Source organism: Mesoplodon bidens (assembly GCF_964165515.1).
Source record: "Mesoplodon bidens genome assembly, chromosome: 14".
NCBI classification, from domain to species: domain Eukaryota; kingdom Metazoa; phylum Chordata; class Mammalia; order Artiodactyla; family Ziphiidae; genus Mesoplodon; species Mesoplodon bidens.
This window is the reverse complement of record NC_138170.1, coordinates 43,689,548-43,717,049: the sequence shown is the minus strand read 5'-3', so window position 1 is coordinate 43,717,049 and position 27,502 is coordinate 43,689,548. Positions and strand designations below refer to the sequence as shown.

Genomic DNA, 27,502 nt, shown 5'->3' with positions numbered 1-27,502 from the left:
ACTTCCATGTCTTGGCTGTTGTAAATAGTGCTGCAATGAACATTGGAGTGCATGTATCATTTCGAATCATGGTTTTGTCTGGATATATGCCCAGGAGTGGGATTGCTGTATCATATGGTAATTCTATTTTTAGTTGTGTAAGGAACCTCCATGCTGTTCTCCATAGTGGTTATATCAATTTACATTCTTTTGTACCAATTTACATTCCCACCAACAGTGTGGAAGGGTTCCCTTTTCTCCACACCCTCTCTAGCATTTATTGTTTGTAGAAATTTTCATCATGGCCATTCTGGCTGGTGTGAGGTGATACCTCATTGTAGTTTTATTATTATTTTTTTTTCGGTATGTGGGCCTCTCATTGTTGTGGCCTCTCCCGTTGTGAAGCACAGGCTCCGGACGCACAGGCTCAGCAGCCATGGCTCACGGGCCCAGCCGCTCCGCGGCATGTGGGATCTTCCCAGACCGGGGCACAAACCCGTGTCGCCTGCATCGGCAGGCGGACTCTCAACCACTGTGCCACCAGGGAAGCCCCTCATTGTAGTTTTTTTTTTTTTTTTTCTTTTTGCGGTATGCGGGCCTCTCACTGTTGTGGCCTCTCCCGTTGCGGAGCACAGGCTCCGGATGCGCAGGCCCAGCGGCCATGGCTCACGGGCCCAGCCTCTCCGCGGCATATGGGATCCTCCCAGACCGGGGCACGAACCCGTATCCCCTGCATCGGCAGGCGGACTCTCAACCACTGCGCCACCAGGGAGGCCCTCATTGTAGTTTTGATTTGCATTTCTCTAATAATTAGTGATGTTGAGCATCTTTTCATGTGCTTTTTGGCCGTCTGTATATCTTCTTTAGAGAAATATCTATTTAGATCTGCCCATTTTTTTTATTTGGTTTGTTTGTTTTTTGATATGGAGCTGCATGAGGTGTTTGTATATTTTGGGATTAATCCCTTGTTGGTTGCTTCCTTTGCAAATATTTTCTCCCATTCTGTGGGTTGTCTTTTCATTTTGTTTATGGTTTCCTTTGCTGTGCAAAAGCTTTTTAAGTTTCATTAGCCCCCATTTGTTTATTTTTGTTTTTATTTTCATTACTCTGGGAGGTGGATCCAAAAGATCTTGCTGAGATTTATGTCAGAGAGTGTTCTGCCTATGTTTTCCTCTAAGAGTTTTATAGTATCCAGTCTTACATTTAGGTCTTTAACCCATTTTGAGTTTATTTTTGCATATGGTGTTAGGGAGTGTTCTAATTTCATTCTTTTACATGTAGCTGTCCAGTTTTCCCAGCACCACTTATTGAAGAGACTGTCTTTTCTCCATTGTATATTCTTGCTTCCTTTGTTGTAGATTAATTGACCATAGGTGCAGGGGTTTATTTCTGGACTTTCTATCCTGTTCCATTGATCTATATTTCTGTTTTTGTGCCAGTACCATGCTGTTTTGATTACTGCAGATTTGTAGTATAGTCTGAGGTCAGGGAGCCTGATTCCTCCAGCTGTTTTTCTTTCTCAGGATTGCTTTGGCTATTCAGGGTCTTTTGTGTTTCCATACAAAGTTAAAACTTTTTTGTTTACCAAATTTATTGATGAGCTCTAGTAGTTTTCTGGTAGCATCTTTAGGATTTTCTATGTATAGTATCATATTATCTGCAAACAGTGACAGTTTTCCTTCTTCTTTTCCAATTTGGATTCCTTTTATTTTTCTTCTCTGATTGCCATGGCTAGGGCTTCCAAAACTATGTTTAATAAAAATGGCAAGAGTGGATATCCTTGTCTTGTTCCTGATCTTAGAGGAAATGCTTTCATCTTTTAACCATTGAGAGTGATGTTAGCTGTGGGTTTGTCATATATGGACTTTATTATGTTTAAATAGTTTCCCTCTATGCCCACTTTCTGGAGAGTTTTTCTCATAAACCGGTGTTGAATTTTGTCAAAAGCTTTTTCTGCATCTACTGAGGTGATCATATATATATTTTTTAATTGGAGTATAGTTCCTTTACAATGTTGTGTTAGTTTCTGCTGTACAGAAAAGTGATTCAGCCATATGTATACATATATCCCCTTCCTCCCAGACTTCTTTCCCATCTAGGTCACCACAGAGCACAGAGTAGAGTTCCCTGTGCTATATGGTAGGTTCTCACTAGTTATCTATTTTATACATAGTAGTGTATATATGTCAATCCCAGTCTCCCAATTCATCTTTGCTAGTATTTTTTGAGGATTTTTGTGTCTATATTCATCAGTGATATTGGCCTGTAATTTTCTTTTTTGTGGTATCTTTGTCTGTTTTTTTGTATCAGGGTGATGGTGGCCTCATAGAATGAATTTGGGAGTGTTCCTTCCTCTGCAATTTTTTGGAAGAGTTTCAGAAGGATAGGTGTTAACTCTTCTCTAAATGTTTGATAGAATTCACCTGTGAAGTCATCTGGTCCTGGACTTCTGTTTGTTTGAAGATTTTAAATCACAGTTTCAATTTCAGTACTTGTGATTTGTCTGTTCATATTTTCTATTCCTGGTTCAGTCTTGGAAGGCTATACCTTTCTAAGAATGTGTCATTTCTTCTAGGTTGTCCATTTTAAAGGCATATAGTTGCTTGTAGTAATCTCTTATGATCCTTTGTATTTCTGTAGTGTCAGTTGTAACTTCTCCTTTTTCATTTCTAATTTTATTGATTTGAGCCCTCTCCCTTTTTTTCTTGATGAGACTGGCTTAAGGCTTGTCAGTTTTATCTTTTCAAAGAAGCAGCTTTTAGTTTCATTGATTTTTGCTCTCGTTTCCTTCATTTCTTTTTAATTTATTTCTGCTCTGATCTTTATGATTTCTTTCCTTCTACTAACCTTGGGTTTTGTTTGTTCTTCTTTCTCTAGTTGCTTTAGGTGTAACATTAAGTTGTTTATTTGAGATTTTTCTTGTTTCCTGAAGTAAGGTTGTATTGCTATAAACTTCCCTCTTAGAACTGCTCTTGCTGTGTCCCATAGTTTTTGGATTGTCGTCTTCTCATTGTCATTTGTCTCCAGGTATTCTATTTCCTCTTTGATTTCCTCAGTGATCCTTTGGTTGTTTAGTAACATATTGTTTAGCCTCCATGTGTTTGTGTTTTCTACAGTTTGTGTGTGTGTGTGTGTGATTGATTTCTAATCTCATAGCGTTGTGGTCAGAAAAGATACTTGATATGATTTCTGTTTTTTTTTAATTTACTGAGGCTTGATTTGTGGCCCAGCATGTGATCTGTCCTGGAGAATGTTCCATGTGCATTTGAGAAGAATGTTGATTCTTCTGCTTTCTATAAATATCAATTAAGTCCATCTGGTCAAATGTGTAATTTAACGCCTGTGGTTCCTTATTGATTTTCTGTCTGGAGCATCTGTACATTCATGTAAACTGGGATGTTAAAGCCACTATCACTGTGTTACTGTCGATTTCTGCTTTTACTGCTGTTAGCATTTGCCTTATATATTGAGGTGCTTCTATGTTGGGTGCATATATATTTACAATTGTTATATTGTCTTCTTGGATTGATCCCTTGATCATTATGTAATGTCCTTCTTTGTCTCTTATAACAGTCTTTATTTTAAAGTCTATTTTGTCTGATGTGAGTATTGCTACTCCAGCTTTCTTTTGATTTCCGTTTACATGGGATACTTCCATCCCTTCACTTTCAGTCTGCATGTGTCTTTTGGTTGGTGCATTTAATCCATTTACACTTAAGGTAATTATCCATATGTATGTTCTTATTGCCATCTTATTAATTGTTTTGGATTTATTTTGTAGGTATTTTTTCTTCTCTTTCTCTTTTGTTCTCTTGTGATTTGATGACCATCTTTAGTGTCGTGTTTGGGTTGCTTTTTATTTTTTGTGTGTGTATCTATTGTAGATTTTTGGTTTGTGGTTCCCATGAGGTTTTTTTTTTAACATCTGTATTGGAGTATAATTGCTTTACAATGGCGTGTTAGTTTCTGCTTTATAACAAAGTGAATCAGTTATACATATACATATGTTCCCATATCTCTTCCCTCATGCGTCTTCCTCCGGCCCTCCATATCCCACCCCTCTAGGTGGTCACAAACCACTGAACTGATCTCCCTGTGCTATGCGGATGCTTCCCACTAGCTGTCTATTTTATGTTTGGTAGTGTATATATGTCCATGCCACTCTCTCACTTTGTCCCAGCTTGCCCTACCCCTCCCCATATCCTCAAGTCCATTCTCTAGTAGGTCTGTGTCTTTATTCCTGTCTTACCCCTAGGTTCTTCATGACCTTTTTTTTTCTCATAGATTCCATATATAAATGTTAGCATACAGTATTTCTTTTTCTCTTTCTGACTTATTTCACTCTGTATGACAGACTCTAGGTCCATCCACCTCACTACAAATAACTCAATTTCGTTTCTTTTTATGGCTGAGTAATATTCCATTGTATATATGTGCCACATCTTCTTTAGCCATTCATCTGTTGATGGACACTTAGGTTGCTTCCATGTCCTGGCTATTGTAAATAGAGCTGCAATGAACATATTGGTACATGACACTTTTTGAATTATAGTTTGCTCAAGGTATAGGCCCAGTAGTGGGATTGCTGGGTTGTATGGTAATTCTATTTGTAGTTTTTTAAGGAAACTCCATACTGTTCTCCATAGTGGCTGTATCAATTTACATTCCCACCAACAGTGCAAGAGTGTTCGCTTTTCTCCACACCCTCTCCAGCATTTATTGTTTCTAGATTTTTTGATGATGGCTATTCTGACCAGTGTGAGATGATATCTCGTAGTTTTGATTTGCATTTCTCTAATGATTAATGATGTTGAGCATTCTTTCACGTGTTTGTCGGCAATCTGTATATCTTCTTTGGAGGCCAGAAACTATCAAATTCTTAGAGGAAAACATAGGCAGAACACTCTATGACATGAATCACAGCAAGATCCTTTCTGACCCACCTCCTAGAGAAATGGAAATAAAAACAAAAATAAAGAAAAGGGACCTAATGAAACTTCAAAGCTTCTGCACAGCAAAGGAAACCAGAAACAAGACCAAAAGGCAACCCTCAGAATGGGAGAAAATATTTGCAAATGAAGTAACTGACAAAGGATTAATCTCCAAAATTTACATGCAGCTCATGCAGCTCAATAACAAAAAAAAACAAACAACCCAATCCAAAAATGGGCAGAAGACTTAAATAGACATTTCTCCCATGAGGTTTTTTTTTTTTACATCTTTATTGGAGTATAATTGCTTTACAATGATGTGTTAGTTTCTGCTTTATAACAAAGTGAATCAGTTATACATATACGTATGTTCCCATATCTCTTCCCTCTTGTGTCGCCCTCCCTCCCACCCTACCTATCCCACCCCACCTATCCCACCCCTTTAGGTGGTCACAAAACACTGAGCTGATCGCTCTGTGCTATGTGGCTGCTTCCCACTAGCTATCTATTTTACGTTTGGTAGTGTATATATGTCCATGCCACTCTCTCCCTTTGTCACAGCTTACCCTTCCCCCTCCCCATATCCTCAAGTCCATTCTCTAGTAAGTCTGTGTCTTTATTCTGTCTTACCCCTAGGTTCTTCATGACATTTTTTTTCTTAAATTACATATATAGGTGTTAGCATACGGTATTTGTCTTTCTCTTTCTGACTTACTTCACTCTGTTTGACAGACTCTAGGTCCACCCACCTCATTACAAATAGCCAATTTCATTTCTTTTTATGGCTGAGTAATATTCCATTGTATATATGTGCCACATCTTTATCCATTAATCCAATAATAGACACTTAGGTGGTTTCCATCTCCTGGCTATTGTAAGTAGAGCTGCAATGAACATTTTGGTGCATGACTCTTTTTGAATTATGGTTTCCTCAGGGTATATGCCCAGTAGTGGGATTGCTGGGTCATATGGTAGTTCTATTTGTAGTTTTTTAAGGAACCTCCAAACTGTTCTCCATAGTGGCTGTACCAATTCACATTCCCAACAGCAGTGCAAGAGTGTTCCCTTTTCTCCACACCCTCTCCAGCATTTATTGTTTCTAGATTTTTTGATGATGGCCATTCTGACTGGTGTGAGATGATATCTCATTTTAGTTTTGATTTGCATTTCTCTAATGATTAAAGATGTTGAGGATTCTTTCATGTGCTAGTTGGCAGTCTGTATATCTTCTTTGGAGAAATGTATATTTAGGTCTTCTGCCCATTTTTGGATTGGGTTGTTTGTTTTTTTGTTATTGAGATGCATGAGCTACTTGTAAATTTTGGAGATTAATCCCTTGTCAGTTGCTTCATTTGCAAATATTTTCTCCCATTCTGAGGGTTGTCTTTTCGTCTTGTTTATGGCTTCCTTTGCTGTTCAAAAGCTTTGAAGGTTCATTAGGTCCCATTTGTTTATTTTTGTTTTTATTTCCATTTCTCTAGGTGGTGGGTCAAAAAGGATCTTGCTGTGATTTATGTCATAGAGTGTTCTGCCTATGTTTTCCTCTAAGAGTTTGATAGTTTCTGGCCTTACATTTAGTTCTTTAATCCATTTTGAGCTTATTTTTGTGTATGGTGTTAGGGAGTGATCTAATCTCATACTTTTGCATGTACCTGTCCAGTTTTCCCAGCACCACTTATTGAAGAGGCTGTCCTTTCTCCACTGTACATTCCTGCCTCCTTTATCAAAGATAAGGTGACCATATGTGTGTGGGTTTATCTCTGGGCTTTCTATCCTGTTACATTGATCTATCTTTCTGTTTTTGTGCCAGTACCATACTGTCTTGATTACTTTTGTAGTATAGTCTGAAGTCAGGGAGCCTGATTCCTCCAGCTCCATTTTTCGTTCTTAAGATTGCTTTGGCTATTCGGGGTCTTTTGTGTTTCCACACAAATTGTGAAATTTTTTGTTCTACTTCTGTGAAAAATGCCAGTGGTAGTTTGATAGGGATTGCATTGAATCTGTAGATTGCTTTGGGTAGTAGAGTCATTTTCACAATGTTAATTCTTCCAATCCAAGAACATGGTTTATCTCTCCATCTATTTGTATCATCTTTAATTTCTTTCATCAGTGTCTTATATTTTTCTGCATATGGGTCTTTCGTCTCCTCAGGTAGGTTTATTCCTAGATATTTTATTATTTTTGTTGCAGTGGTAAATGAGAGTGTTTTCTTGATTTCACTTTCAGATTTTTCATCATTAGTGTGTAGGAATGCAAGACATTTCTGTGCATTAATTTTGTATCCTGGTACTTTACCAAATTCATTGATTAGCTCTAGTAGTTTTCTGGTAGCATCTTTAGGATTCTCTATGTATAGTATCATGTCATCTGCAAACAGTGACAGCTTTACTTCTTCTTTTCTGATTTGGATTCCTTTTATTTCCTTTTCTTCTCTGATTGCTGGGGCTAAAACTTCCAAAACTATGTTGAATAAGAGTGGTGAGAGTGGGAAACCTTGTCTTGTTCATGATCATAGTGGAAGTGCTTTCAGTTTTTCGTCATTGAGGACATTGTTGGCTGTGGGTTTGTCATATATGGCCTTTATTATGTTGGCGAAAGTTCCCTCTATGCCAACTTTCTGCAGGGTTTCTATCATAAGTGGGTGTTGAATTATATCGAAAGCTTTCTCTGCATCTATTGAGATGATCATATGGTTTTTCTCCTTCAATTTGTTAATATGGTGTATCACATTGATTGATTTGCATATATTGAAGAATCCTTGCATTCCTGGAATAAACCCCACTTGATCATGGTGTATGATCCTTGTAATGTGCTGTTGGATTCTGTTTGCTAGTATTTTGTTGAGGATTTTTGCATCTATGTTCATCAGTGATATTGGCCTGTAGTCTTCTTTCTCTGTGACATCCTTGTCTGGTTTTGGTATCAGGGTGATGGTGGCCCCGTAGAATGAGTTTGGGAGTGTTCTTCCCTCTGCTATACTTTGGAAGAGTTTGAGAAGGATAGGTGTTAGCTCTTCTCTAAATGTTTGATAGAATTGGCCTGTGAAGCCATCTGGTCCTGGGCTTTTGTTTGTTGGAAGATTTTAAATCCCAGTTTCAATTTCATTACTTGTGATTGGTCTGTTCATATTTTCTATTTCTTCCTGATTCAGTCTTGGCAGATTGTGCATTTCTAAGAATTTGTCCATTTCTTCCAGGTTGTCCATTTTATTGGCATAGAGTTTCTTGTAGTAATCTCTCATGATCCTTTGTATTTCTGCAGTGTCAGTTTTTACTTCTCCTTTTTCATTTCGAATTCTGTTGTTTTGAGTCTTCTCCCTTTTTTGCTTGATGAGTCTGGCTAATGGTTTATCAATTTTGTTTATCTTCTCAGAGAACCAGCTTTTAGTTTTATTGATCTTTGCCCTCGTTTCCTTCATTTCTTTTTCATTTATTTCTGATCTGATCCTTATGATTTCTTTCCTTCTGCTAACTTTGGGGCTTTTTGGTTCTTCTTTCTCTAATTACTTTAGGTGCAAGGTTAGGTTGTTTATTCGAGATGTTTCCTGTTTCTTAAGGTAGGATTGTATTGCTATAAACTTCCCTCTTAAAACTGCTTTTGCTGCATCCCATAGGTTTTGGGTTGTCGTGTCTCCATTGTCATTTGTTCCTAGGTATTTTTTGATTTCCTCTTTGATTTCTTCAGTGATCTCTTGGTTATTTAGTAGTGTATTGTTTAGCCTCCATGTGATTGTATTTTTTACAGCTCTTTTCCTGTAATTGATATCTAGTCTCATAGCATTGTGGTCGGAAAAGATACTTGATACAATTTCAATTTTCTTAAATTTACCAAGGCTTGATTTGTGACCCAAGGTATGATCTATCCTGGAGAATGTTCCATGAGCACTTGAGAAAAATGTGTATTCTGTTGTTTTTGGATGGAATGTCCTATAAATATCAATGAAGTCCATCTTGTTTAATGTATCATTTAAAGGTTGTGTTTCCTTATTTATTTTCATTTTGGATGATCTGTCCATTGGTGAAAGTGGGGTTTCAAAGTCCCCTACTATGAATGTGTTACTGTTGATTTCCCCTTTTATGGCTGTTAGTATTTGCCTTATGTATCGAGGTGCTCCTGTGTTGGGTGCATAAATATTTACAATTGTTACATCTTCTTCTTGGATCAATCCCTTGATCATTATGTAGTGTCCTTCTTTGTCTCTTGTAATAGTCTTTATTTTAAAGTCTATTTTGTCTGATATGAGAATTGCTACTTCAGCTTTCTTTTGGTTTCCATTTGTATGGAATATCTTTTTCTATCCCCTTACTTTCTGTCTGTATGTATGTCTAGGTCTGAAGTGGGTCTCTTTTAGACAGCATATATATGGGTCTTGTTTTTGTATCCATTCAGCCAGTCTGTGTCTTTTGGTGGGAGCATTTAATCTATTTACATTTAAGGTAATTATCGATATGTATGTTCCTATTCCCATTTTCTTAATTGTTTTGGGTTTGTTATTGTAGATCTTTTCCTTCTCTTGTGTTTCTTGCCTAGAGAAGTTCCTTTAGCATTTTTTGTAAAGCTGGTTTGGTGGTGCTGAACTCTCTCAGATTTTGCTTGTCTGTTAAGGTTTTAATTTCTCCATCAAATCTGAATGAGATCCTTGCTGGGTAGAGTAATCTTGGTTGTAGGTTTTTCTCCTTCATCACTTTAAATATGTCCTGCCACTCCCTTCTGGCTTGCAGAGTTTCTGCTGAAAGATCAGCTGTTAACCTTATGGGGATTCCCTTGTGTGTTATTTGTTGTTTTTCCCTTGCTGCTTTTAATATGTTTTCTTTGTATTTAATGTTTGACAGTTTGATTAATATGTGTCTTCGTGTGTTTCTCCTTGGATTTATCCTGTATGGGACTCTCTGTGCCTCCTGGACTTGATTAACTATTTCCTTTCCCATATTAGGGAAGTTTTCAACTATAATCTCTTCAAGTATTTTCTCAGTCCCTTTCTTTTTCTCTTCTTCTTCTGGAACCCCTATATTCGAATGTTGGTGCATTTAATGTTGTCCCAGAGGTCTCTGAGACTGTCCTCAGTTCTTTTCATTCATTTTTCTTTATTCTGCTCTGCAGTAGTTATTTCCACTATTTTATCTTCCAGGTCACTTATCTGTTCTTCTGCCTCAGTTATTCTGCTACTGATCCCTTCTAGAGTATTTTTAATTTCATTTATTGTGTTGTTCATCGTTCCTTGTCTCACCTTTAGTTCTTCTAGGTCCTTGTTATAGGTTTCTTGCATTTTCTCTATTTCCAAGATTTTGGATCATCTTTACTATCATTATTCTGAATTCTTTTTCAGGTAGACTGCCTATTTGCTCTTCATTTGTTATGTCCGGTGGGTTTTTATCTTGCTCCTTCATGTGCTGTGTGTTTTTCTGTCTTCTCATTTTGCTTTATCTTACTGTGTTTGGGGTCTCCTTTTTGCAGGCTGCAGGTTCATAATTCCCGTTGTTTTTAGTGTCTGTCCCCAGTGGCTAAGGTTTGTTCAGTGGGTTGTGTAGGCTTCCTGGTGGAGGGGACTAGTGCCTGTGTTCTGGTGGATAAGGCTGGATCTTGTCCTTCTGGTGGGCAGGTCCATGTCTGGTGGTGTGTTTTGGCGTGTCTGTGGACTTATGATTTTAGGCAGCCTCTCTGCTAATGGGTGAAGTTGTGTTCGTGTCTTGCTAGCTGTTTGGCATAGGGTGTTCAGTACTGTAGCTTGCTGGTCGTTGAGTGAAGCTGGGTGCTGGTGTTGAGATGGAGATCTCTGGGAGATTTTTGCCGTTTGATATTTTGTGGAGCTGGGAGGTCTCTTGTGGACCAGTGTCCTGAAGTTGGCTCTCCCACCTCAGAGGCACAGCACTGACTGCTGGCTGCCACACCAAGAGCCTTTCATCCACACAGCTCAGAATAAAAGGGAGAGAAAGACAGAGAAAGAAAGAAAGAGAGGGAGGGAGAGAGAGAGAAAGAAAGAAAGAAAGAAAGGGAAAGAAAGGTAATATAAAATAAAGTTATTAAAATAAAAAATAATTATTAAGAAAAAAAATTTTTTTAAGAAAAATAAAAAGAAGGAAACAAAAAAACAGACGGATAGAACCCTAGGACATATGGTGAAAGCAAAGCTATACAGACAAAATCTCACACAGAAGCATGCACATACACACTCACAAAAAGAGGAAAGGGGAAAAAATAATAAATCTTGCTCTCAAAGATCACCTTCTCAATTTGGGATGATTTGTTGTCTATTCAGGTATTCCACAGATGCAGGGTACATCAAGTTGATTGTGGAGCTTTAATCCGCTGCTTCTGAGGCTGCTGGGAGAGATTTCCCTTTCTCTTTGTTCGCAGAGCTCCCGGGGCTCAGCTTTGGATTTGGCCCTGCCTCTGAGTGTAGGTCGCCGGAGGGCGTCTGTTCTTCGCTGAGACAGGATGGGGTTAAAGGAGCCGCTGATTCGGGGACTCTGGCTCACTCAGGCTGGGGGGAGGGAGGGGTGTGGATGTGGGGCGAGACTGCAGCGGCAGAGGCCGGCGTGACGTTGCACCAGCCTGAGGCGCGCCGTGCGTTCTCCTGGGGAAGTTGTCCCTGGATCACGGGAACCTGGCAGTGGCGGGCTGCACAGTCTCCCCGGAAGGGAGGTGTGGGGAGTGACCTGTGCTCGCACACAGGCTTCTTGGTGGCTGCAGGAGCAGCCTTAGCGTCTCATGCCCATCTCTGGGGTCCGTGCTGTTAGCCGCGGCTCGCGCCCGTCTCTGGAGCTCCTTTAAGCGGCGCTCTTAATCCCCTCTCCTCATGCAGCAGGAAACAAAGAGGGAAGAAAAAGTCTCTTGCCTCTTCGGCAGGTCCAGTCTTTTCCCCGGACTCCCTCCCAGCTAGCCGTGGTGCACTAACCCCTTCAGGCTGTGTTCACGCTGCCAACCCCAGTCCTCTCCCTGCACTCCGATGGAAGCCCGAGCTCCCAACCCCGCCCGCCCCGGCGGGTGAGCAGACAAGCCTCTCTGGCTGGTTAGTGCTGGTCGGCACCGATCCTCTGTGCGGGAATCTCTCCGCTTTGCCCTCCACACCCCTGTTGCTGCACTCTCCTCCGTGGTCCTGAAGCTTCCCCACTCTGCCACCCGCAGTCTCTGCCCACGAAGGGGCTTCTAGTGTGTGGAAACCTTTCCTTCTTCACAGCTCCCTCCCAGTGGTGCAGGTCCTGTCCCTATCCTTTTGTCTCTGGTTATTCTTTTTTTTTTGCCCTACCCAGGTACGTGGGGACTTTCTTGCCTTTTGGGAGGTCTGAGGTCTTCTGCCAGCGTTCAGTAGGTGTTCTGTAGGAGTTGTTCCACGTGTAGATGTATTTCTGGTGTATCTGTGGGGAGGAAGGTGATCTCCGCATCTTACTCTTCCGCCATCTTCCCAAAGGAATATCACTCAGCCATGAAATCAATGTCATAAGGCCAGTAGCAGCATAATGAGGGGATTTAGGTATGATGATTGTACAACGGAATATCACTCAGCCATGAAATCAATGTCATAAGGCCAGTAGCAGCATAATGAGTGGATTTAGGTGTGATGATTCTGGCCCAAGGTGGCCATCCTGGTTTTACATCAACATGATCTCAGGCACAAACCTCCTTGTTTTTCCATTTTGTCTTTAAGTTACTTGTTGAAACACCCGGCCCGCCGTCTGCACGGCTGTCGCGGCTTCGGCCGCCGGGACCCCTCCAGAGCCAGCAGCCTCAGTGAGGCTGCCCTCCCCTCGGGCTCCAGGGCACTTCTGTGATGGCGGAGGGAAAAGACCCCGAGCTGGGAGTTCCAGCTCTGTGGAAACGTGGGCTCCGTTCTGGGCCTCCCGTGAGGTTTTGATATAGCAGTCTATATATATACAAGATTGTTTTAAGTTGCTGGTCTCTTAATTTCAAATGCATTTCCAATATCCTGCATTTGTACTCTCCTCATGATTGCTGGTTTTGATATCATATTTGTGTGTGGATGATTTCCTACATTTACTGTATGTTTGTTTGCCTTTACCGGTGAGCTTTCCCATTCGTAATTGTTTTGTTTCTAGTTGTGACCTTTTCTTTTCCGGCTAGAGAATTTCCTTTAGCATTTGTTGTAAAGCTGGTTTGGTGGTGCTGAATTCTCTTAGTCTTTGCTTGTTTGTAAAGCTTTTGATTTCTCCACTGAATCTGAATGAGAGCCTTGCTGGGTAGAGTATTCTTGTAGGCTCTAGGTTCTTGCCTTTCATCACTTTAAATATATCATGCCATGCCCTCCTTTTTCAGGTAAATTGACTTCTTTTTCAGGTAGATTGACTTCTTTTTCAGGTAGATTGACCACCTCTACTTCACTTAGTTGTTCTTCTTGGGTTTTATCTTGTTCCTTCATCTGGAATATATTTCTCTGCCATCTCATTTTGTCTAACTTTCTGTGTTTGTGGTCTCTGTTCCTCAGGCTGCAGGATTGTAATTCTTGCTTCTGGTGTCTGCCCATTGGTGGGTGAGGTTGGTCCAGGGGCTTGTGGAAGCTTTCTTGTAGGAGGGATTAGTGCCTGCCCACTGGTGGGTGGAGCTGCGTCTTATCCCTCTGATGTGCAGGGCCGTGTCAAGGGGTGAATTCATAGACAACTGTTGGCTCAGGACAACTTTAGGCAGCCTGTCTGCTGATGGGCGGGGCTGTGTTTCCCCCCTACCCCCACCACTGGTTGTTTGGCCTGAGGCATCCCAGCACTGGAGCCTGCAAGCTGTTTGGTAGGGCCAGATCTCGGTGCCAAAATGGCAACATCTGGGAGAGCTCACGCCAATAAATATTCCCTGGGGCCTCTGCTACCAGTGTCCTTGCCCCCACAGTGAGCCATAGCCAACCACTTCCTCCCCAGGAGACCCTCCAAAACCTGCAGGTAGGTCTGGCCCAGGATCCTATGGAGTCACTGCTTTGCCCTGGGTCCCAGTGCATATGAAACCTTGTCTGCACCCTCTAAGAGTGGAGTCTCTGTTTCCCCCAGTTGTGTGGAGCTCTGCACTCAAGTCCCACTGGCCTTCAAAGCAAATGCTCTGGGGGCTCCTCCTCCCAATGCCAGACCCCCAGGCTGGAGAGCCTGACATGGGCTCAGATCTCACTCCTGTGGGAGAACCTCTGTGATATAATTATTTTCCAACTTTTGGTCTCCCATCCAGTGGGTATGGCACTTGACTGTATCATGAACGTGCCCCTGCTACTGTCTTGTTGTGGCTTCTTTTTTGTCTTTGGGTGTGGAATATCTTTTTTGGTAGGTTCAAGTCTTTTTTGTAGGTGGTTGTTCAGCAGTTAGTTGTGATTTTGGTGTTTTCATGAGAGGAGGTGAGCTCAAGTCCTTCTACTCTACCATCTTGTCTCCTGCTCATACCTTGCATTTTGGATATTACTGTTTCTGCTGTTCCGTGATCCCATTATATCTTATCTTACAAAGTGGTTGAATTGGACTGGATCAATACATGAATTTCCTGTTGTTTTGCTGATGAACTGTACACTTTCCAGTTAGGAGTAGATTGTAAAAAGTACAATGCTATCTAGTGAGAACTCTGTAATTTTAAGAGCCTAGAATGTTTTAATGAAATACTGCTTTTAGAACACTGTTCTCCCAGACTCCATAATTTGTATCACACAGTTTTACTCTTTATTGTTGAGGACAGTGTGAATTATTATTGGTTGCTTATGGGCAAATGATTATTTTCAAGATTATTTTAGTTGCTAAAATACTTAGCCCCTAGCACTAATTTGTATAATCAGTGCTTTGTAGTCTGCAAAATGATCGTCCATATATTATCTTAATTGACCTCACAACAGAACTGAGATGGTGTCATTCATTCATTTTCGAGATGATGAGGTTAAGGTTAGAGATGCTAAGACTTGCCTGAGCTCGCATAGATAAAATGGGTACTTGGACCTTATTCATACTTGGTCCTTAGACCAAGTGTTCTTTCTTCAGCGCTGTTTCTGTGGTCATTAATTATTCCTTTTCATTAATTATTCCTTTCTACTTAATCAAAGGTCCTCCTTCTTTGTCTGATGATTGGAGCAATAGCTTCCTACTTGATGAGAAGTTAGCAGCCTCTTTCTCTAGTCTAGTCTCTGCCCCTACAATTGGTCCTTCTTTCTATTAGAGCTTCACAGAATGTGGTCCATGGACCACCTGCATCAGAGTCTCCTGGGCTTTGTTTTAAAATGCATGTGCCTGGACCTAATTTCTGATCCACTAAATCAGAATCTCTGACGTGGGCTAGGGGAATATGCACTTTAAACAATTGCCATTCTCTTTGTTTTCATTGTAAAGGTATCTCAAAAGTGTGTTATTAGCATTGTGGAGAGCCACCAAAAATTTGATCAAAAAACTATCCTAAATCATCACAGTTTATTTTCCTTGGATGGACAAAGTTAAAAATGTGATACCAGTTCTCAATGATTGTGGTTAATTATTACTTATTCATTCAGGACTAAGGTAAGTAGATACAAGGTGCTAAAATGTGTTTTAGCAGTTCCTGACTCATCTCCATAGCCAAATACTCCATTTGGGTAGGTAACATTGTGCTCTGAATGTTAAGATAGAGTCTTGGCAATTGGACAGTACCTGAAAGAAGGCAAAAACACATGAATGATCAACAGAGCAACTTTTTATCTTTTTAAACAGATTTTTGATATTTCCTGGGATCCATATCAGCCAAACAGAGTGGTTAGCTGTGGAGTGAAACATATAAAGGTAAAGTAGTTATTATAAAGAAATTTTGGTAACTTGTATGAAAATAATTCCAGATGTTTATATATATAATTTGGTGTTGAGAAACTGCTTGACTTTACCTTTTTTCCCCTTAAATTTGGAGGCTTCTTACCTGCATCTCTGATCCCAGAGCACACTAACATCAGCTGATGGGCCTCCCTTTTAGAAATGCAGTATAACAACAATCAAGTGAAGTGCTCAGCAGGCAGCTGAAAAGGAAACTTTATGTTAATTAAATATTATACAGAAGACAGAAGACTCATAATACTTTTAGGATTGCATGTTTTAAAACAGTTCTGATTTTAATTTTGTGAATTAAGTTTTTTCATTATGAATGTTTATACATATTGCATGTCAAAACTTTTTGATATGTCAAAACTTTTTGATATGTTGATATGTTCTTTTAGAAGAAAGATGCCATGTTGTGTTGGACCTAGAAGGGAGGGATACAGAGTACAAACCTACCTGGGCCATTGGCTTTTAAATGCCTATCTTCCTGTAGACTACACAGCCTGGAATACTACTAGTGGAGCAGGACCTGCCTCTGTCTATTTGCTCCTCTCTATTTTGTTACACAGGTAGCAAAATTAACACCATAGACATCCTTTCCTCTGACATAGCAAAAATTTCTCCTGGACACTGGGATACGGCCCAGGATCTTCTGTCTATAGGTTTGAAGATAATACAAGTTAAAGTCCATAAAGAAAAGAGTGTAAGGGTTACTTGCTTGAACAGAGCGTGTGTGGATCTCTGCTGCTACAAAAATGGTGCATTTCTGTGTGAACAGAGGAAATGTCTGTGTTACTCCTCCAACCAACTCCTTCTGTTTCCCAGTTCTTTTGTTCTTCTTTTAGTCTAGTTTTTCATGATCCTTCCCATTATTCCTACTTAATGGTTAGAAAGGGACACATGATAAAATGCTCAGAAATAAACATAACAAGAAATATGCAAGACCTAATTTAAAAACTATTATAAAACTTTATAGAGGAATGTAAAAGAAGACTTGGGCAAATGGAGAGAGACAACTTTGATTCCGGACATGAAGTGTAAAAATGATAAATGCATTATTTATCTCCAAGTTAATTTATATTTAATACAAGTTCAATTAAAGTCTTTCTAAGCTTTATTGTTATCTGACAGCATCTCCCTTTAAGTTATTCTAAGTTAATCTATGAGAATGAAAGAGAACCAAGAACTTTGGCACAAAAAAGAATAATGAAAAGGAAAATGCACTACTATTTACTAAAGCATAGTATGAAGTTTCAAAAATTAAAATGGTACAAGACTGGGGTAAGAATAAATAAACACCAACAAAAAAGAAACTGAGCTGAGAAATAGACCTTAATATGTATGACAATTTAGAATATAATAATAGTACGTCTGACAAGTGGGCACTAGAAAAATTTATTATTCTAGTTGTATGTCATTACTTTATAGCATATACTAAAATAAATTATTTATGAATTAAAGAGTTAAATGTTAAAAAAACTATAAAATAGAAGAATATATATGTAAATATTTAATTTCTCTCAAGTTGGAGAAAGGTGTTTCTAAATGTAAAAGCAAATAAAGAAACCATAAAGGTGTTTGACACAAATAACCAATAAACAGTGTACAGTAAGGAATAGAAGGGAGTTGTATTTCAGCCAAGCTGAGGACTAGCCCAGGAGTGCAGTCTCCACCAAGGAAGAAAGCACTCTGGAAAAACATGGTTTTCAACACAGTTTTATATTTTCTCTGAACAAAGAACATACATACATCAAACATGACAGGGTACATTCCTTCAAGCTTTCAACAGAGATGTGTAGTTTCAAATTAGCACATACACAGAGAGTCAGCATGACCTTGACCTCTGGGAAGGGAACTTTGTCTTCGAAGGAGTACTAACATGGGCATCATGGAAGGGTAGGCATTTACTCCTATGTTCAAAGAGGACATTCTTTACTTCTGGATAATGCATTCTTTTCTTTAATGGTTAAAGCAAATGTACAATGTATGTTTGACAGGCCATAAGTCAGGCTGTTCTAGTTCACATAAAATTCAGGCCAAATCACGTATAAGCCAGAATGGCTTCCCCACACCCTAATAGGTGAAAATTTCTTCCATCAAAGGATAATACTATAGATTCAACTATATAAATATTAAAATATTCTGTTTACCTTCCCACTACCCCCAAGAAACAAAAGAGGCAGACCACAAACTAGCAAAGTATAGGCAACAAGCATAGAATGGCTTGTTCTTGAAATATAAAGAATTCTAGCAAATCTATAGAATGGACAAAGAACATCCACAATATTTTTATTATTGTCAATTGTCTGCTAATACACACATGAAAATGCTAACTCTCATTAATAATTAAGGAATAGATATTTTAAAATAACAATGTTTTTAATATATCAAAATGATGATTAAAATGTATCCAGTATTGGGAAAGATTTGGGGAATGAACACTCTCAAACCTTGCTGGTGGAAGGGTAAATGAGCATAGTCTTTCAGTCTAGAAATTTGGCAATACCTGTCAATTACCTTAGAAATGTTGATACCCTTTGAAACAATAATTTCATCCCAATTTTAGTATATGCGCTGCCAAAGTAAGCACAGCCAGTAATTTCATATCTTATAATTTATCCCAAGGAAATTCTTAGGAGTATGAACCAAGCACTGGTTCATTGCTGAGTAACTTATCAATAGCAAATAAAGCCAAACAAAAGACGACCTGAAACCCCCTAACTGCCCTCACGTGGTTAAATAAAATATGGTATATCCAGATGAAGAAATACTGTGCAATCCTAAGTCATGTTTTAGAGGATTATTTAATATTGGACATATTTAAGATCTATTTACAGTCTACTTCTAGGTGGGATAAATTTGTGGCTTTGATTTTTTTACTTTAAAAGTATATTTTTGTGTAGGAAGTAAATTGGAAGGCTCTTCCAAAACATTAAACAGTTATCTTGGGTAGTGAGTTGATAGTTTTTAAATTTTCCCTTTATTTTAAAATTATTTTACAATAACATGCATTTCTTCCAAAATAAGAAAAAAGTAATGGAAAAACAGGGGACAAAAAGATAAATCTATAGGTTCTACTCTTCACAGGTGTCACATGTCCTTAGGGCTTCATAAACATTTTATAATCCTTATGCAGAGAGCTGATTTTAACCTGAGACTATGTTTGCTGAAATGAAGGCACTTTTTGCTTCAACAGTAGTTGGACGATCCTTCCTCATAATTTATACAATCCAACTGAAAGACTAGAAAACTCATTAAATTTGATAAACATTAGTTGAGTTTGTAACATGTGATAGAATAAAAACTGACCGGATTTTCAATTTGCTTAAAACTGAGCAATTAAAACATTGAAATAGAACATTCTGTAAGAGAGGCAAAATCAAAATTCTCTAGGGATAACAGAGAGATCCCAACTGGTTAGAGGAATGTTAAGTGTTTCAGGAAGGGATGCTATTTGAGCTGAGCCTTAATGGGTAGGTGAGTTTGGTAGGGTGAGCTTGGAAGGCAGCAGAACCCAGGGGAGGGGTTGCCCTTTAGTCAGGAGTTAATAGGCAGGGACTGGGCACCCATCGAATCCATAGGTCTGGAGAGCAGAAGGGTCCTTGACCCATTAACGTGTTCACAGATGATCAACTTTTTCATCACCAAAGAACATCTTAATTTTCTTTCCAAGGGAACAAATATTTTGAAAAATTTTGGCCCTGAAATACATGGTAGCCATTACATCTTAATTCCCTTAACAGTTTTTAATTAACCAAGGAAATATATCTGCTAACATGAGTTTCTGATCATAACATATGGAAGAGGCACTGAGTTGTTCTTTCAGCCACAAGCAAAGAAATACATGAGCTCAAGATGAGCCAGATTCTGTTATTCCACGGTGGCTCTCTGGAAGTCTGGGACCGTGACCAGGGAGCCTTCAGCCAACTTGCATATTCCACAGTGAGGAAGCCAAGACCTAGGAGGTTGTTTGACTTTGAATCCTGGTTCTGTCTCCCTCTACTTGATTCTGGGAAAGCTATTTTATCTCTGAGACTGAATTTCTTTCTTTCCCAAAAAACAAAAACAAAAAAGACAGGATAAAAAGGGGGTGGGGATAGCTACCTCCTGAATTTAAGAGTTACATTAAACAGTGTATGGAACCAGTAGGGGCACAATAATATTAATTTCTTTCCCCATTTCCTAGGACTACAAAAATAGTGGCACAGATAAGATTTAAACTCCATTTCTGGCTCCCTTTGACAAGCTCTTTTCTCTTAGCAATTATTTCTTTAATGATCTATCTTGGCTTAAGTCCCCACCCCCAAACCAGATTATCAAAGATAATAGATTAACTGCTTTAATTGATAGATTCGTCCAGTTTCCCTGTTTCTTTCCATCTTTGGTTAACTTTTAATGAGTTGATTCTAAAAGCACAGACAGATAAAACCCTGGAACCTCATTTGAAAACACTAAGAGCTGTTTGTGCTGTTAAATTTGTTAATTGTGTTTCGGCAGACCTAGGCATTTTTTCTAAGCAAAAACAAGCATTTTTACCTCAAATGGAAGAATCTGCAAATGCAGATTCTTTATTAATTATGTCCTTCTTTATTCTTTATTAATTTTGTTTAGAAGGAAATCCACAAAAAATTTCAGCAGGCTTTAACAAATTATTTTCACTATCTGTATTTTCTACATCCAATTCCAGTACCCCCACCTTTTTTCTCCAAAGCTGCCTAACATCAAACGAATCATTCTAGTCACAAGGTGAATGCAGAATCTCTGATGCACTCCAAGAATTTTTTTTTTTCTTTTTTTTGCAATACACAGGCCTCCCACTGTTGTGGCCTCTCCTGTTGCGGAGCACAGGCTCCGGACGCACAGGCTCAGCGGCCATGGCTCACGGGTCCAGCCGCTCTGCGGCATGTGGGATCTTCCCGGACCGGGGCATGAACCTTTGTCCCCTGCATCGGCAGGCGGACTCTGAACCATGGCGTCACCAGGGAAGCCCCCAAGAAAATATTTTTATGTGAAATTTTTGTAGCTAGGGTAAAATCCTTTCTCATGTTGCAATCCCCAGTGTTCGACAAACAGGCAAATTATGATTATCTGAAATGAATGCTTGAAAAACAGTAGCAGTTGAGCATTTTCTGCTTGGTTGGTTTTACAGGAAATGAGCCTTCCAGGTTTGTTGACTGTTATTGTTCTTTCTCCATTCTCTAGTCACAGACAGAAGGGACCTCAGGGATTACTTAGGGCCAGATGAGCTCCCAAGTACCTGCCAATTCTAACAGAATTTGCATTACAATCTGTGAATGGAGATTGGAGAAGATAAACAATGTCTTTTCATTTGATGTGGAGTTAATGGTGTGTTGCTAAATCTGTCACTGTTTTCCAAACATGAAGTGCTTTTCAAGAAGAGATAATGTCTCAAATTTGCCATTTTCTGCAGAAAATCTCATGCCTATCCTGTCATTACAGCTATATATGCCTTTTTAGAGAATCATCTGATTATCTGGAATGTTTCATGTTGACATTATGCCATTTGACTGGGTGATTTCATCAGAAAAATCTTTGTGTAGGGATAAGTCTCTCTTTTTTGTGGTTGTCCATCTAGAAATATTTCAACAACTCAGCCTAAAGTACACATCCCAAGTTAAAGGGATAATAATTACCAAATTGTTACACTTCCTTTAATTTTCATGCATGGGGAGATATAGAAGGATAAATGCCTGCCTTAAGTATCACCATGTAACAGCAAGTTCTTTGACATGTAGGTACAACCAGTAGTTGTTTATGTCTCATAGTTTGTTCAGGTTCAAAGTTAATACTTAAGTGTTTTCCCAAAGCATATACCTAACTATCTTTCCCCAGATTGGTCTTATTCTTTTGATGTATACTTTAGTGCCTTTTTGTAAAAACAGTAATAGCCAAAGAAGCAAACCACCAGAGTTGATACTTAATGAGAGAAGAATCTTGTATAGTCTCAAATGATGGCACATCTTTTTCTCATTCTCCCCAAGGGCCACCACCTCCACAGCTGCCTGAGTCCTGGTCCTCCTGAGGGGTGCACCCATCTAGAACTGCTTCCTTGAATACCCAGCCACTCTGAGAGGACCGTCATTTTTCCTCTCCTGCAAGCACAGAATATTAGGGTTGTCGCTAATTTTTCCTCACACATTTCCTGTCACTTGGATTCACCTAACACTGCTCTCCTAAACCACAATGCAATTTCTTCCTTACCACTGATCCAAATCCTATTGTGGCTCATTCCAGTTAATCCAACATGGTTCTCTATCTTCGAATTTCCTTACCACTTGTATGCAGTCTGAATATGTTGCCTTAAAATGATCCTTTTTGTCTTATATGTATCTTCTTCATTGGATTTAAAGTTCTCAAGGCAAATATTTCAATACTTTCTCATGTATAACCCCTGGTGAACCTTTGGCAAGTCACTTATGCCTTCTTTCTCTCCCTTCCAAATGGGTGTAATAATAATATCTGCCTTAGCCTATTCGTAAGGGTATTATGAAGATCAAGTAACTAAACACATGTAAAGAGCCTTTATAAATTGTGAGAGGCTACGTACATGGCAGTAAAATTATACCAGTTCACATACTGAAAAAAAATATGTCAGAGTGAAATACTTAATTTCTACATAACTGTGGGAGTCTCCCTGCTGCTGTCTATAAAGCAGCTCAACCTTTATGCTTATGGTCTCCCTCATGATAAATTATGCAACTAAAACTGAAAAGCCTAGTCAATTATTTGGCTATATGAAATATAACTTATATTTAGAAACATTTCTGAGTAATGTTTCTACAGTGAATATGTAATTTTTAGTTAGAAATTATTTCTATTATTTTATTTTTATTTTTATTTTTTTGTGGTACGCGGGCCTCTCACTGTTGTGGCCTCTCCCGTTGCGGAGCACAGGCTACGGACGCGCGAGCTCAGCAGCCATGGCTCACGGGCCCAGCCACTCCGCGGCATGTGGGATCTTCCCAGACCAGGGCACGAACCCATGTCCCCTGCATCGGCAGGTGGACTCTCAACCACTGTGCCACCAGGGAAGCCCTAGAAATTATTTCTAAATGCATATATATATGCAACAAAAATACCTAGAAGATATATCAACATGTTAACAGGAGGTTGTGAATAATTCCAGTTTTCCTCTTTTCACTTTTCTCTGTTTCTAAACTTCTCTACAGTGAACCTATACTAGTGCTATAACTTGACAAGAAATTAAACAAAAAAATGAACATTAAACATTTAGCAAAGTTTTGGAATGTTGGAACTTTGTAAGTTTAAAAAATATTGTTATAAGTTTTTTTTTTTACTGCTAGTAGTTGGCTAAAATGTTTTGCAGTTCTCTGCCATTATAACAAAATAAGTTAAATTATGTGTATCTAGTGCACCTATAGCAAATTATGTAAAATGTATTGAAACATTAGCAAATAAATACCAATAATGAGATGCATCAGAATACTCTTTTTTTTTTTGGATCTATTTTATCACTTATTTTCTAGTTTTGGACACTCTGTGGAAATGCCCTGACTGCAAAAAGAGGGATATTTGGCAAAACAGGGGATCTTCAGACCATCCTTTGCCTTGCATGTGCCAAAGAAGACATCACCTACTCTGGTGCTTTAAATGGCGACATCTATGTCTGGAAAGGGCTCAATTTAGTCCGCACGATTCAAGGAGCACATAGTGTAAGTATTCCCGTATAGAAATTTGGGAATGACTTATTAAATAAGTTAAAGTCACAAATCTCTGTATTTTTTCCCTGTTACTTTAGGATCAGCCACTTCTGCTGAACACTCACTAAATATTCATGAACGATTTCCCTAATTATTTTTGTTCACCTGGAAGAAATTAATATTTCAAAAGCTTAATAACTTAATTAGCTTTCGTCTCAATTATGGACTGACTGATTAGTGTTGTAATTCAGCAGCAGCAGCTTGACAGAACCTAGAAGTATTTCATGGTCAGTTTCATCTTCTAGACCAGCATTTCTTTGTTTTTTTTTTTGTTTTTTTTTTTTTGCAGTATGCAGGCCTCTCACTGTTGTGGCCTCTCCCGTTGTGGAGCACAGGCTCCAGACGCGCAGGCTCAGTGGCCATGGCTCACGGGCCCAGCCGCTCCGCGGTATGTGGGATCTTCCCGGACTGGGGCGTGAACACGTGTCCCCTGTATCGGTAGGCGGACTGTCAACCACTGCGCCACCAGGGAAGCCCGCGACCAGCATTTCTTTTTTTTTTAATTTAATTTAATTTATTTATTTTTATACAGCAGGTTCTTATTGGTTATCTATTTTATACATATTAGTGTATATATGTCAATCCCAATCTCCCAATTCATCACACCACCAACAACAACCCCCTCTCCCGCCCGCTTTCCCCCCTTGGTGTCCATACATTTGTTCTCTACACCTGTGTCTCTCTTTCTGCCTTGCAAACAGGTTCATCTGTACCATTTTTCTAGATTCCACATATATGCGTTAATATACAATATTTGTTTTTCTCTTTCTGACTTACTTCACTCTGTATGACAGTCTCTAGGTCCATCCATGTCTCTACAAATGACCCAATTTTGTTCCTTTTTATGGCGGAGTAATATTGCATTGTATATATGTACCACATCTTCTTTATCCATTTGTCTGTCGATGGGCACTTAGGTTGCTTCCATGACCTGGCTATTGTAAATAGTGCTGCAATGAACATTAAGGTGCATATGTCTTTTTTTTAATTCTTTATTGGAATATAATTGCTTTACAATGGTGTGTTAGTTTCTGCTTTACAACAAAATGAATCAGTTATACATATACATATGTTCCCATCTCTCTTCCCTCTTGCATCTCCCTCCCTCCCACCCTACCTATCCCACCTCTCTAGGTGGTCACAAAGCACCGAGCTGATCTCCCTGTGCTATGCGGATACTTCCCACTAGCTATCTATTTTACGTTTGGTAGTGTATATATGTCCATGCCACTCTCTCACTTTGTCACAGCTTACCCTTCCCCCTCCCCATATCCTCAAGTCCATTCTCTAATAGGTCTGTGTCTTTATTCCTGTCTTACCCCTAGGTTCTTCATGACATTTTTTTCTTAGATTCTATATATATGTGTTAGCATACGGTATTTGTCTTTCTCTTTCTGACTTACTTCACTCTGTATGATAGACTCTAGGTCCATCCACCTCACTACAAATAACTCAATTTCATTTCTTTATATGGCTGAGTAATAGTCCATTATATATATATGCCACATCTTCTTTATCCATTCATCTGTTGATGGACACTTAGGTTGCTTCCATGTCCTGGCTGTTGTAAATAGAGCTGCAATGAACATATTGGTACATGACACTTCTTGAATTATGGTTTTCTCAGGGTATATGCCCAGTAGTGGGATTGCTGGGTCATATGGTAGTTCTATTTGTAGTTTCTTAAGGAACCTCCACCATACTGTTCTCCATAGTGGCTGTACCAATTCACATTCCCACCAGCAGTGCAAGAGTGTTCCCTTTTCTCCACACTCTCTCCAGCATTTATTGCTTCTAGATTTTTTGATGATGGCCATTCTGACTGGTGTGAGATATCTCATTGTAGTTTTGATTTGCATTTCTCTAATGATTAATGATGTTGAGCATTCTTTCATGTGTTTGTTGGCAGTCTGTATCTCTTCTTTGGAAAAATGTCTATTTAGGTCTTCTGCCCATTTTTGGATTGGGTTGTTTGTTTTTTAGTTATTGAGCTGCATGAGCTGCTTGTAAATTTTGGAGAGCAATCCTTTGTCAGTTGCTTCATTTGCAAATATTTTCTCCCATTCTGAGGGTTGTCTTTTGGTCTTATTTATGGTTTCCTTTGCTGTGCAAAAGCTTTGAAGTTTCATTAGGTCCCATTTGTTTATTTTTGTTTTTATTTCCATTTCTCTAGGAGGTGGGTCCAAAAGGATCTTGCTGTGATTTATGTCATAGAGTGTTCTGCCTATGTTTTCCTCTAAGAGTTTGATAGTTTCTGGCCTTACATTTAGTTCTTTAATCCATTTTGAGCTTATTATTGTGTATGGTGTTAGGGAGTGGAAGATTTTTAATCACAGTTTCACTTTCAGTGCTTGTGATTGGTCTGTTCATATTTTCTATTTCTTCCTGATTCAGTCTTAGCAGGTTGTGCATTTCTAAGAATTTGTCCATTTCTTCCAGGTTGTCCATTTTATTGGCATACAGTTGCTTGTAGTAGTCTCTCATGCTTTTGTATTTCTGCAGTGTCAGTTGTTACTTCTTTTTCATTTCTAATTCTATTGATTTTAGTCTTCTCCCTTTTTTTCTTGATGAGTCTGGCTAATGGTTTATCAATTTTGTTTATCTTCTCAAAGAACCAGCTTTTAGTTTTATTGATCTTTGCTATCGTTTCCTTCATTTCTATTTCATTTATTTCTGATCTGATCTTTATGATTTCTTTGCTTCTGCTAACTTTGAGGGTTTTTTGTTCTTCTTTCTCTAATTGCTTCAGGTGCAAAGTTAGGTTGTTTATTCGAGATGTTTCCTGTTTCTTAAGGTAGGGTTGTATTGCTATAAACTTCCCTCTTAGAACTGCTTTGGCTGCATCCCATAGGTGTTGGGTCGTCGTGTCTCCATTGTCATTTGTTTCTAGGTATTTTTTGATTTCCTCTTTGATTTCTTCAGTGATCACTTCATTATTAAGTAGTGTACTGTTTAGCCTCCAAGTGTTTGTATTTTTTACAGATCTTCTCCTGTAATTGAAATCTAGTCTCATAACATTGTGGTTGGAAAAGGTACTTGATACAATTTCAATTTTCTTAAATTTACCAAGGCTTGATTTGTGACCCAAGATATGATCTATCCTGGAGAATGTTCCATGAGCACTTGAGAAAAATGTGTATTCTGTTCTTTTTGGATGGAATATCCTATAAATATCAATTAAGTCCATCTTGTTTAATGTATCACTTAAAGCTTGTGTTTCCTTATTTATTTTCATTTTGGATGATCTGTCCATTGGTGAAAGTGGGTTGTTAAAGTCCCCGACTATGAATGTGTTACTGTCGATTTCCCCTTTTATGGCTGTTAGTATTTGCCTTATTTATTGAGGTGCTCATATGTTGGGATAAATATTTACAACTGTTATATCTTCTTCTTGGATCGATCCCTTGATCATTATGTTGTGTCCTTCCTTCTCTCATCTAATAGTTTTTATTTTAAAATCTATTTTGTCTGATATGAGAATTCCTACTCTAGCTTTCTTTTGGTTTCCATTTGCATGGAATGTCTTTTTCCATCCCCTTACTTTCAGTCTGTATGTGTCTCTAGGTCGAAGTGGGTCTCTTGTAGACAGCATATATATGGGTCTTGTTTTTGTATCCATTCAGCCAGTCTGTGTCTTTTGGTGGGAGCATTTAATCCATTTACATTTAAGGTAATTATTGATATGTATGTTCCTATTCCCATTTTCTTAATTGTTTTGGGTTCATTATTGTAGGTCTTTTCCTTCTCTTGTGTTTCTTGCCTAGAGAAATTCCTTTAGCATTTGTTGTAAAGCTGGTTTGGTGGTGCTGAACTCTCTCAGCTTTTGCTTGTCTGTAAAGGTTTTAATTTCTCCATCAAATCTGAATGAGATCCTTGCTGGGTAGAATAATCTTGGTTGTAGGTTTTTCTCCTTCATCACTTTAAATATGTCCTGCCAGTCCCTTCTGGCTTGCAGATCAGCTGTTAACCTGATGGGGATTCCCTTGTGTGTTATTTGTTGTTTTTCCCTTGCTGCTTTTAATATGTTTTCTTTGTATTTAATGTTTGACAGTTTGATTAATATGTGTCTTTGTATGTTTCTCCTTGGATTTATCTTTTATGG

General features: G+C 38.8%; 1 protein-coding gene across 1 annotated transcript in view; it reads left to right on the top strand.

Annotated features, from left to right (window-relative positions):
• The window catches only part of EML6 (EMAP like 6), a 372,392-nt gene that overhangs the window by 180,892 nt on the left and 163,998 nt on the right, over positions 1-27,502 (top strand). Inside the window, exons 5-6 of the mRNA XM_081254742.1 lie at positions 15,563-15,631; positions 23,167-23,352. Of these exons, the coding sequence (XP_081110868.1) occupies positions 15,563-15,631; positions 23,167-23,352 (255 nt within the window). The remainder of the gene's footprint in view (positions 1-15,562; positions 15,632-23,166; positions 23,353-27,502) is intronic.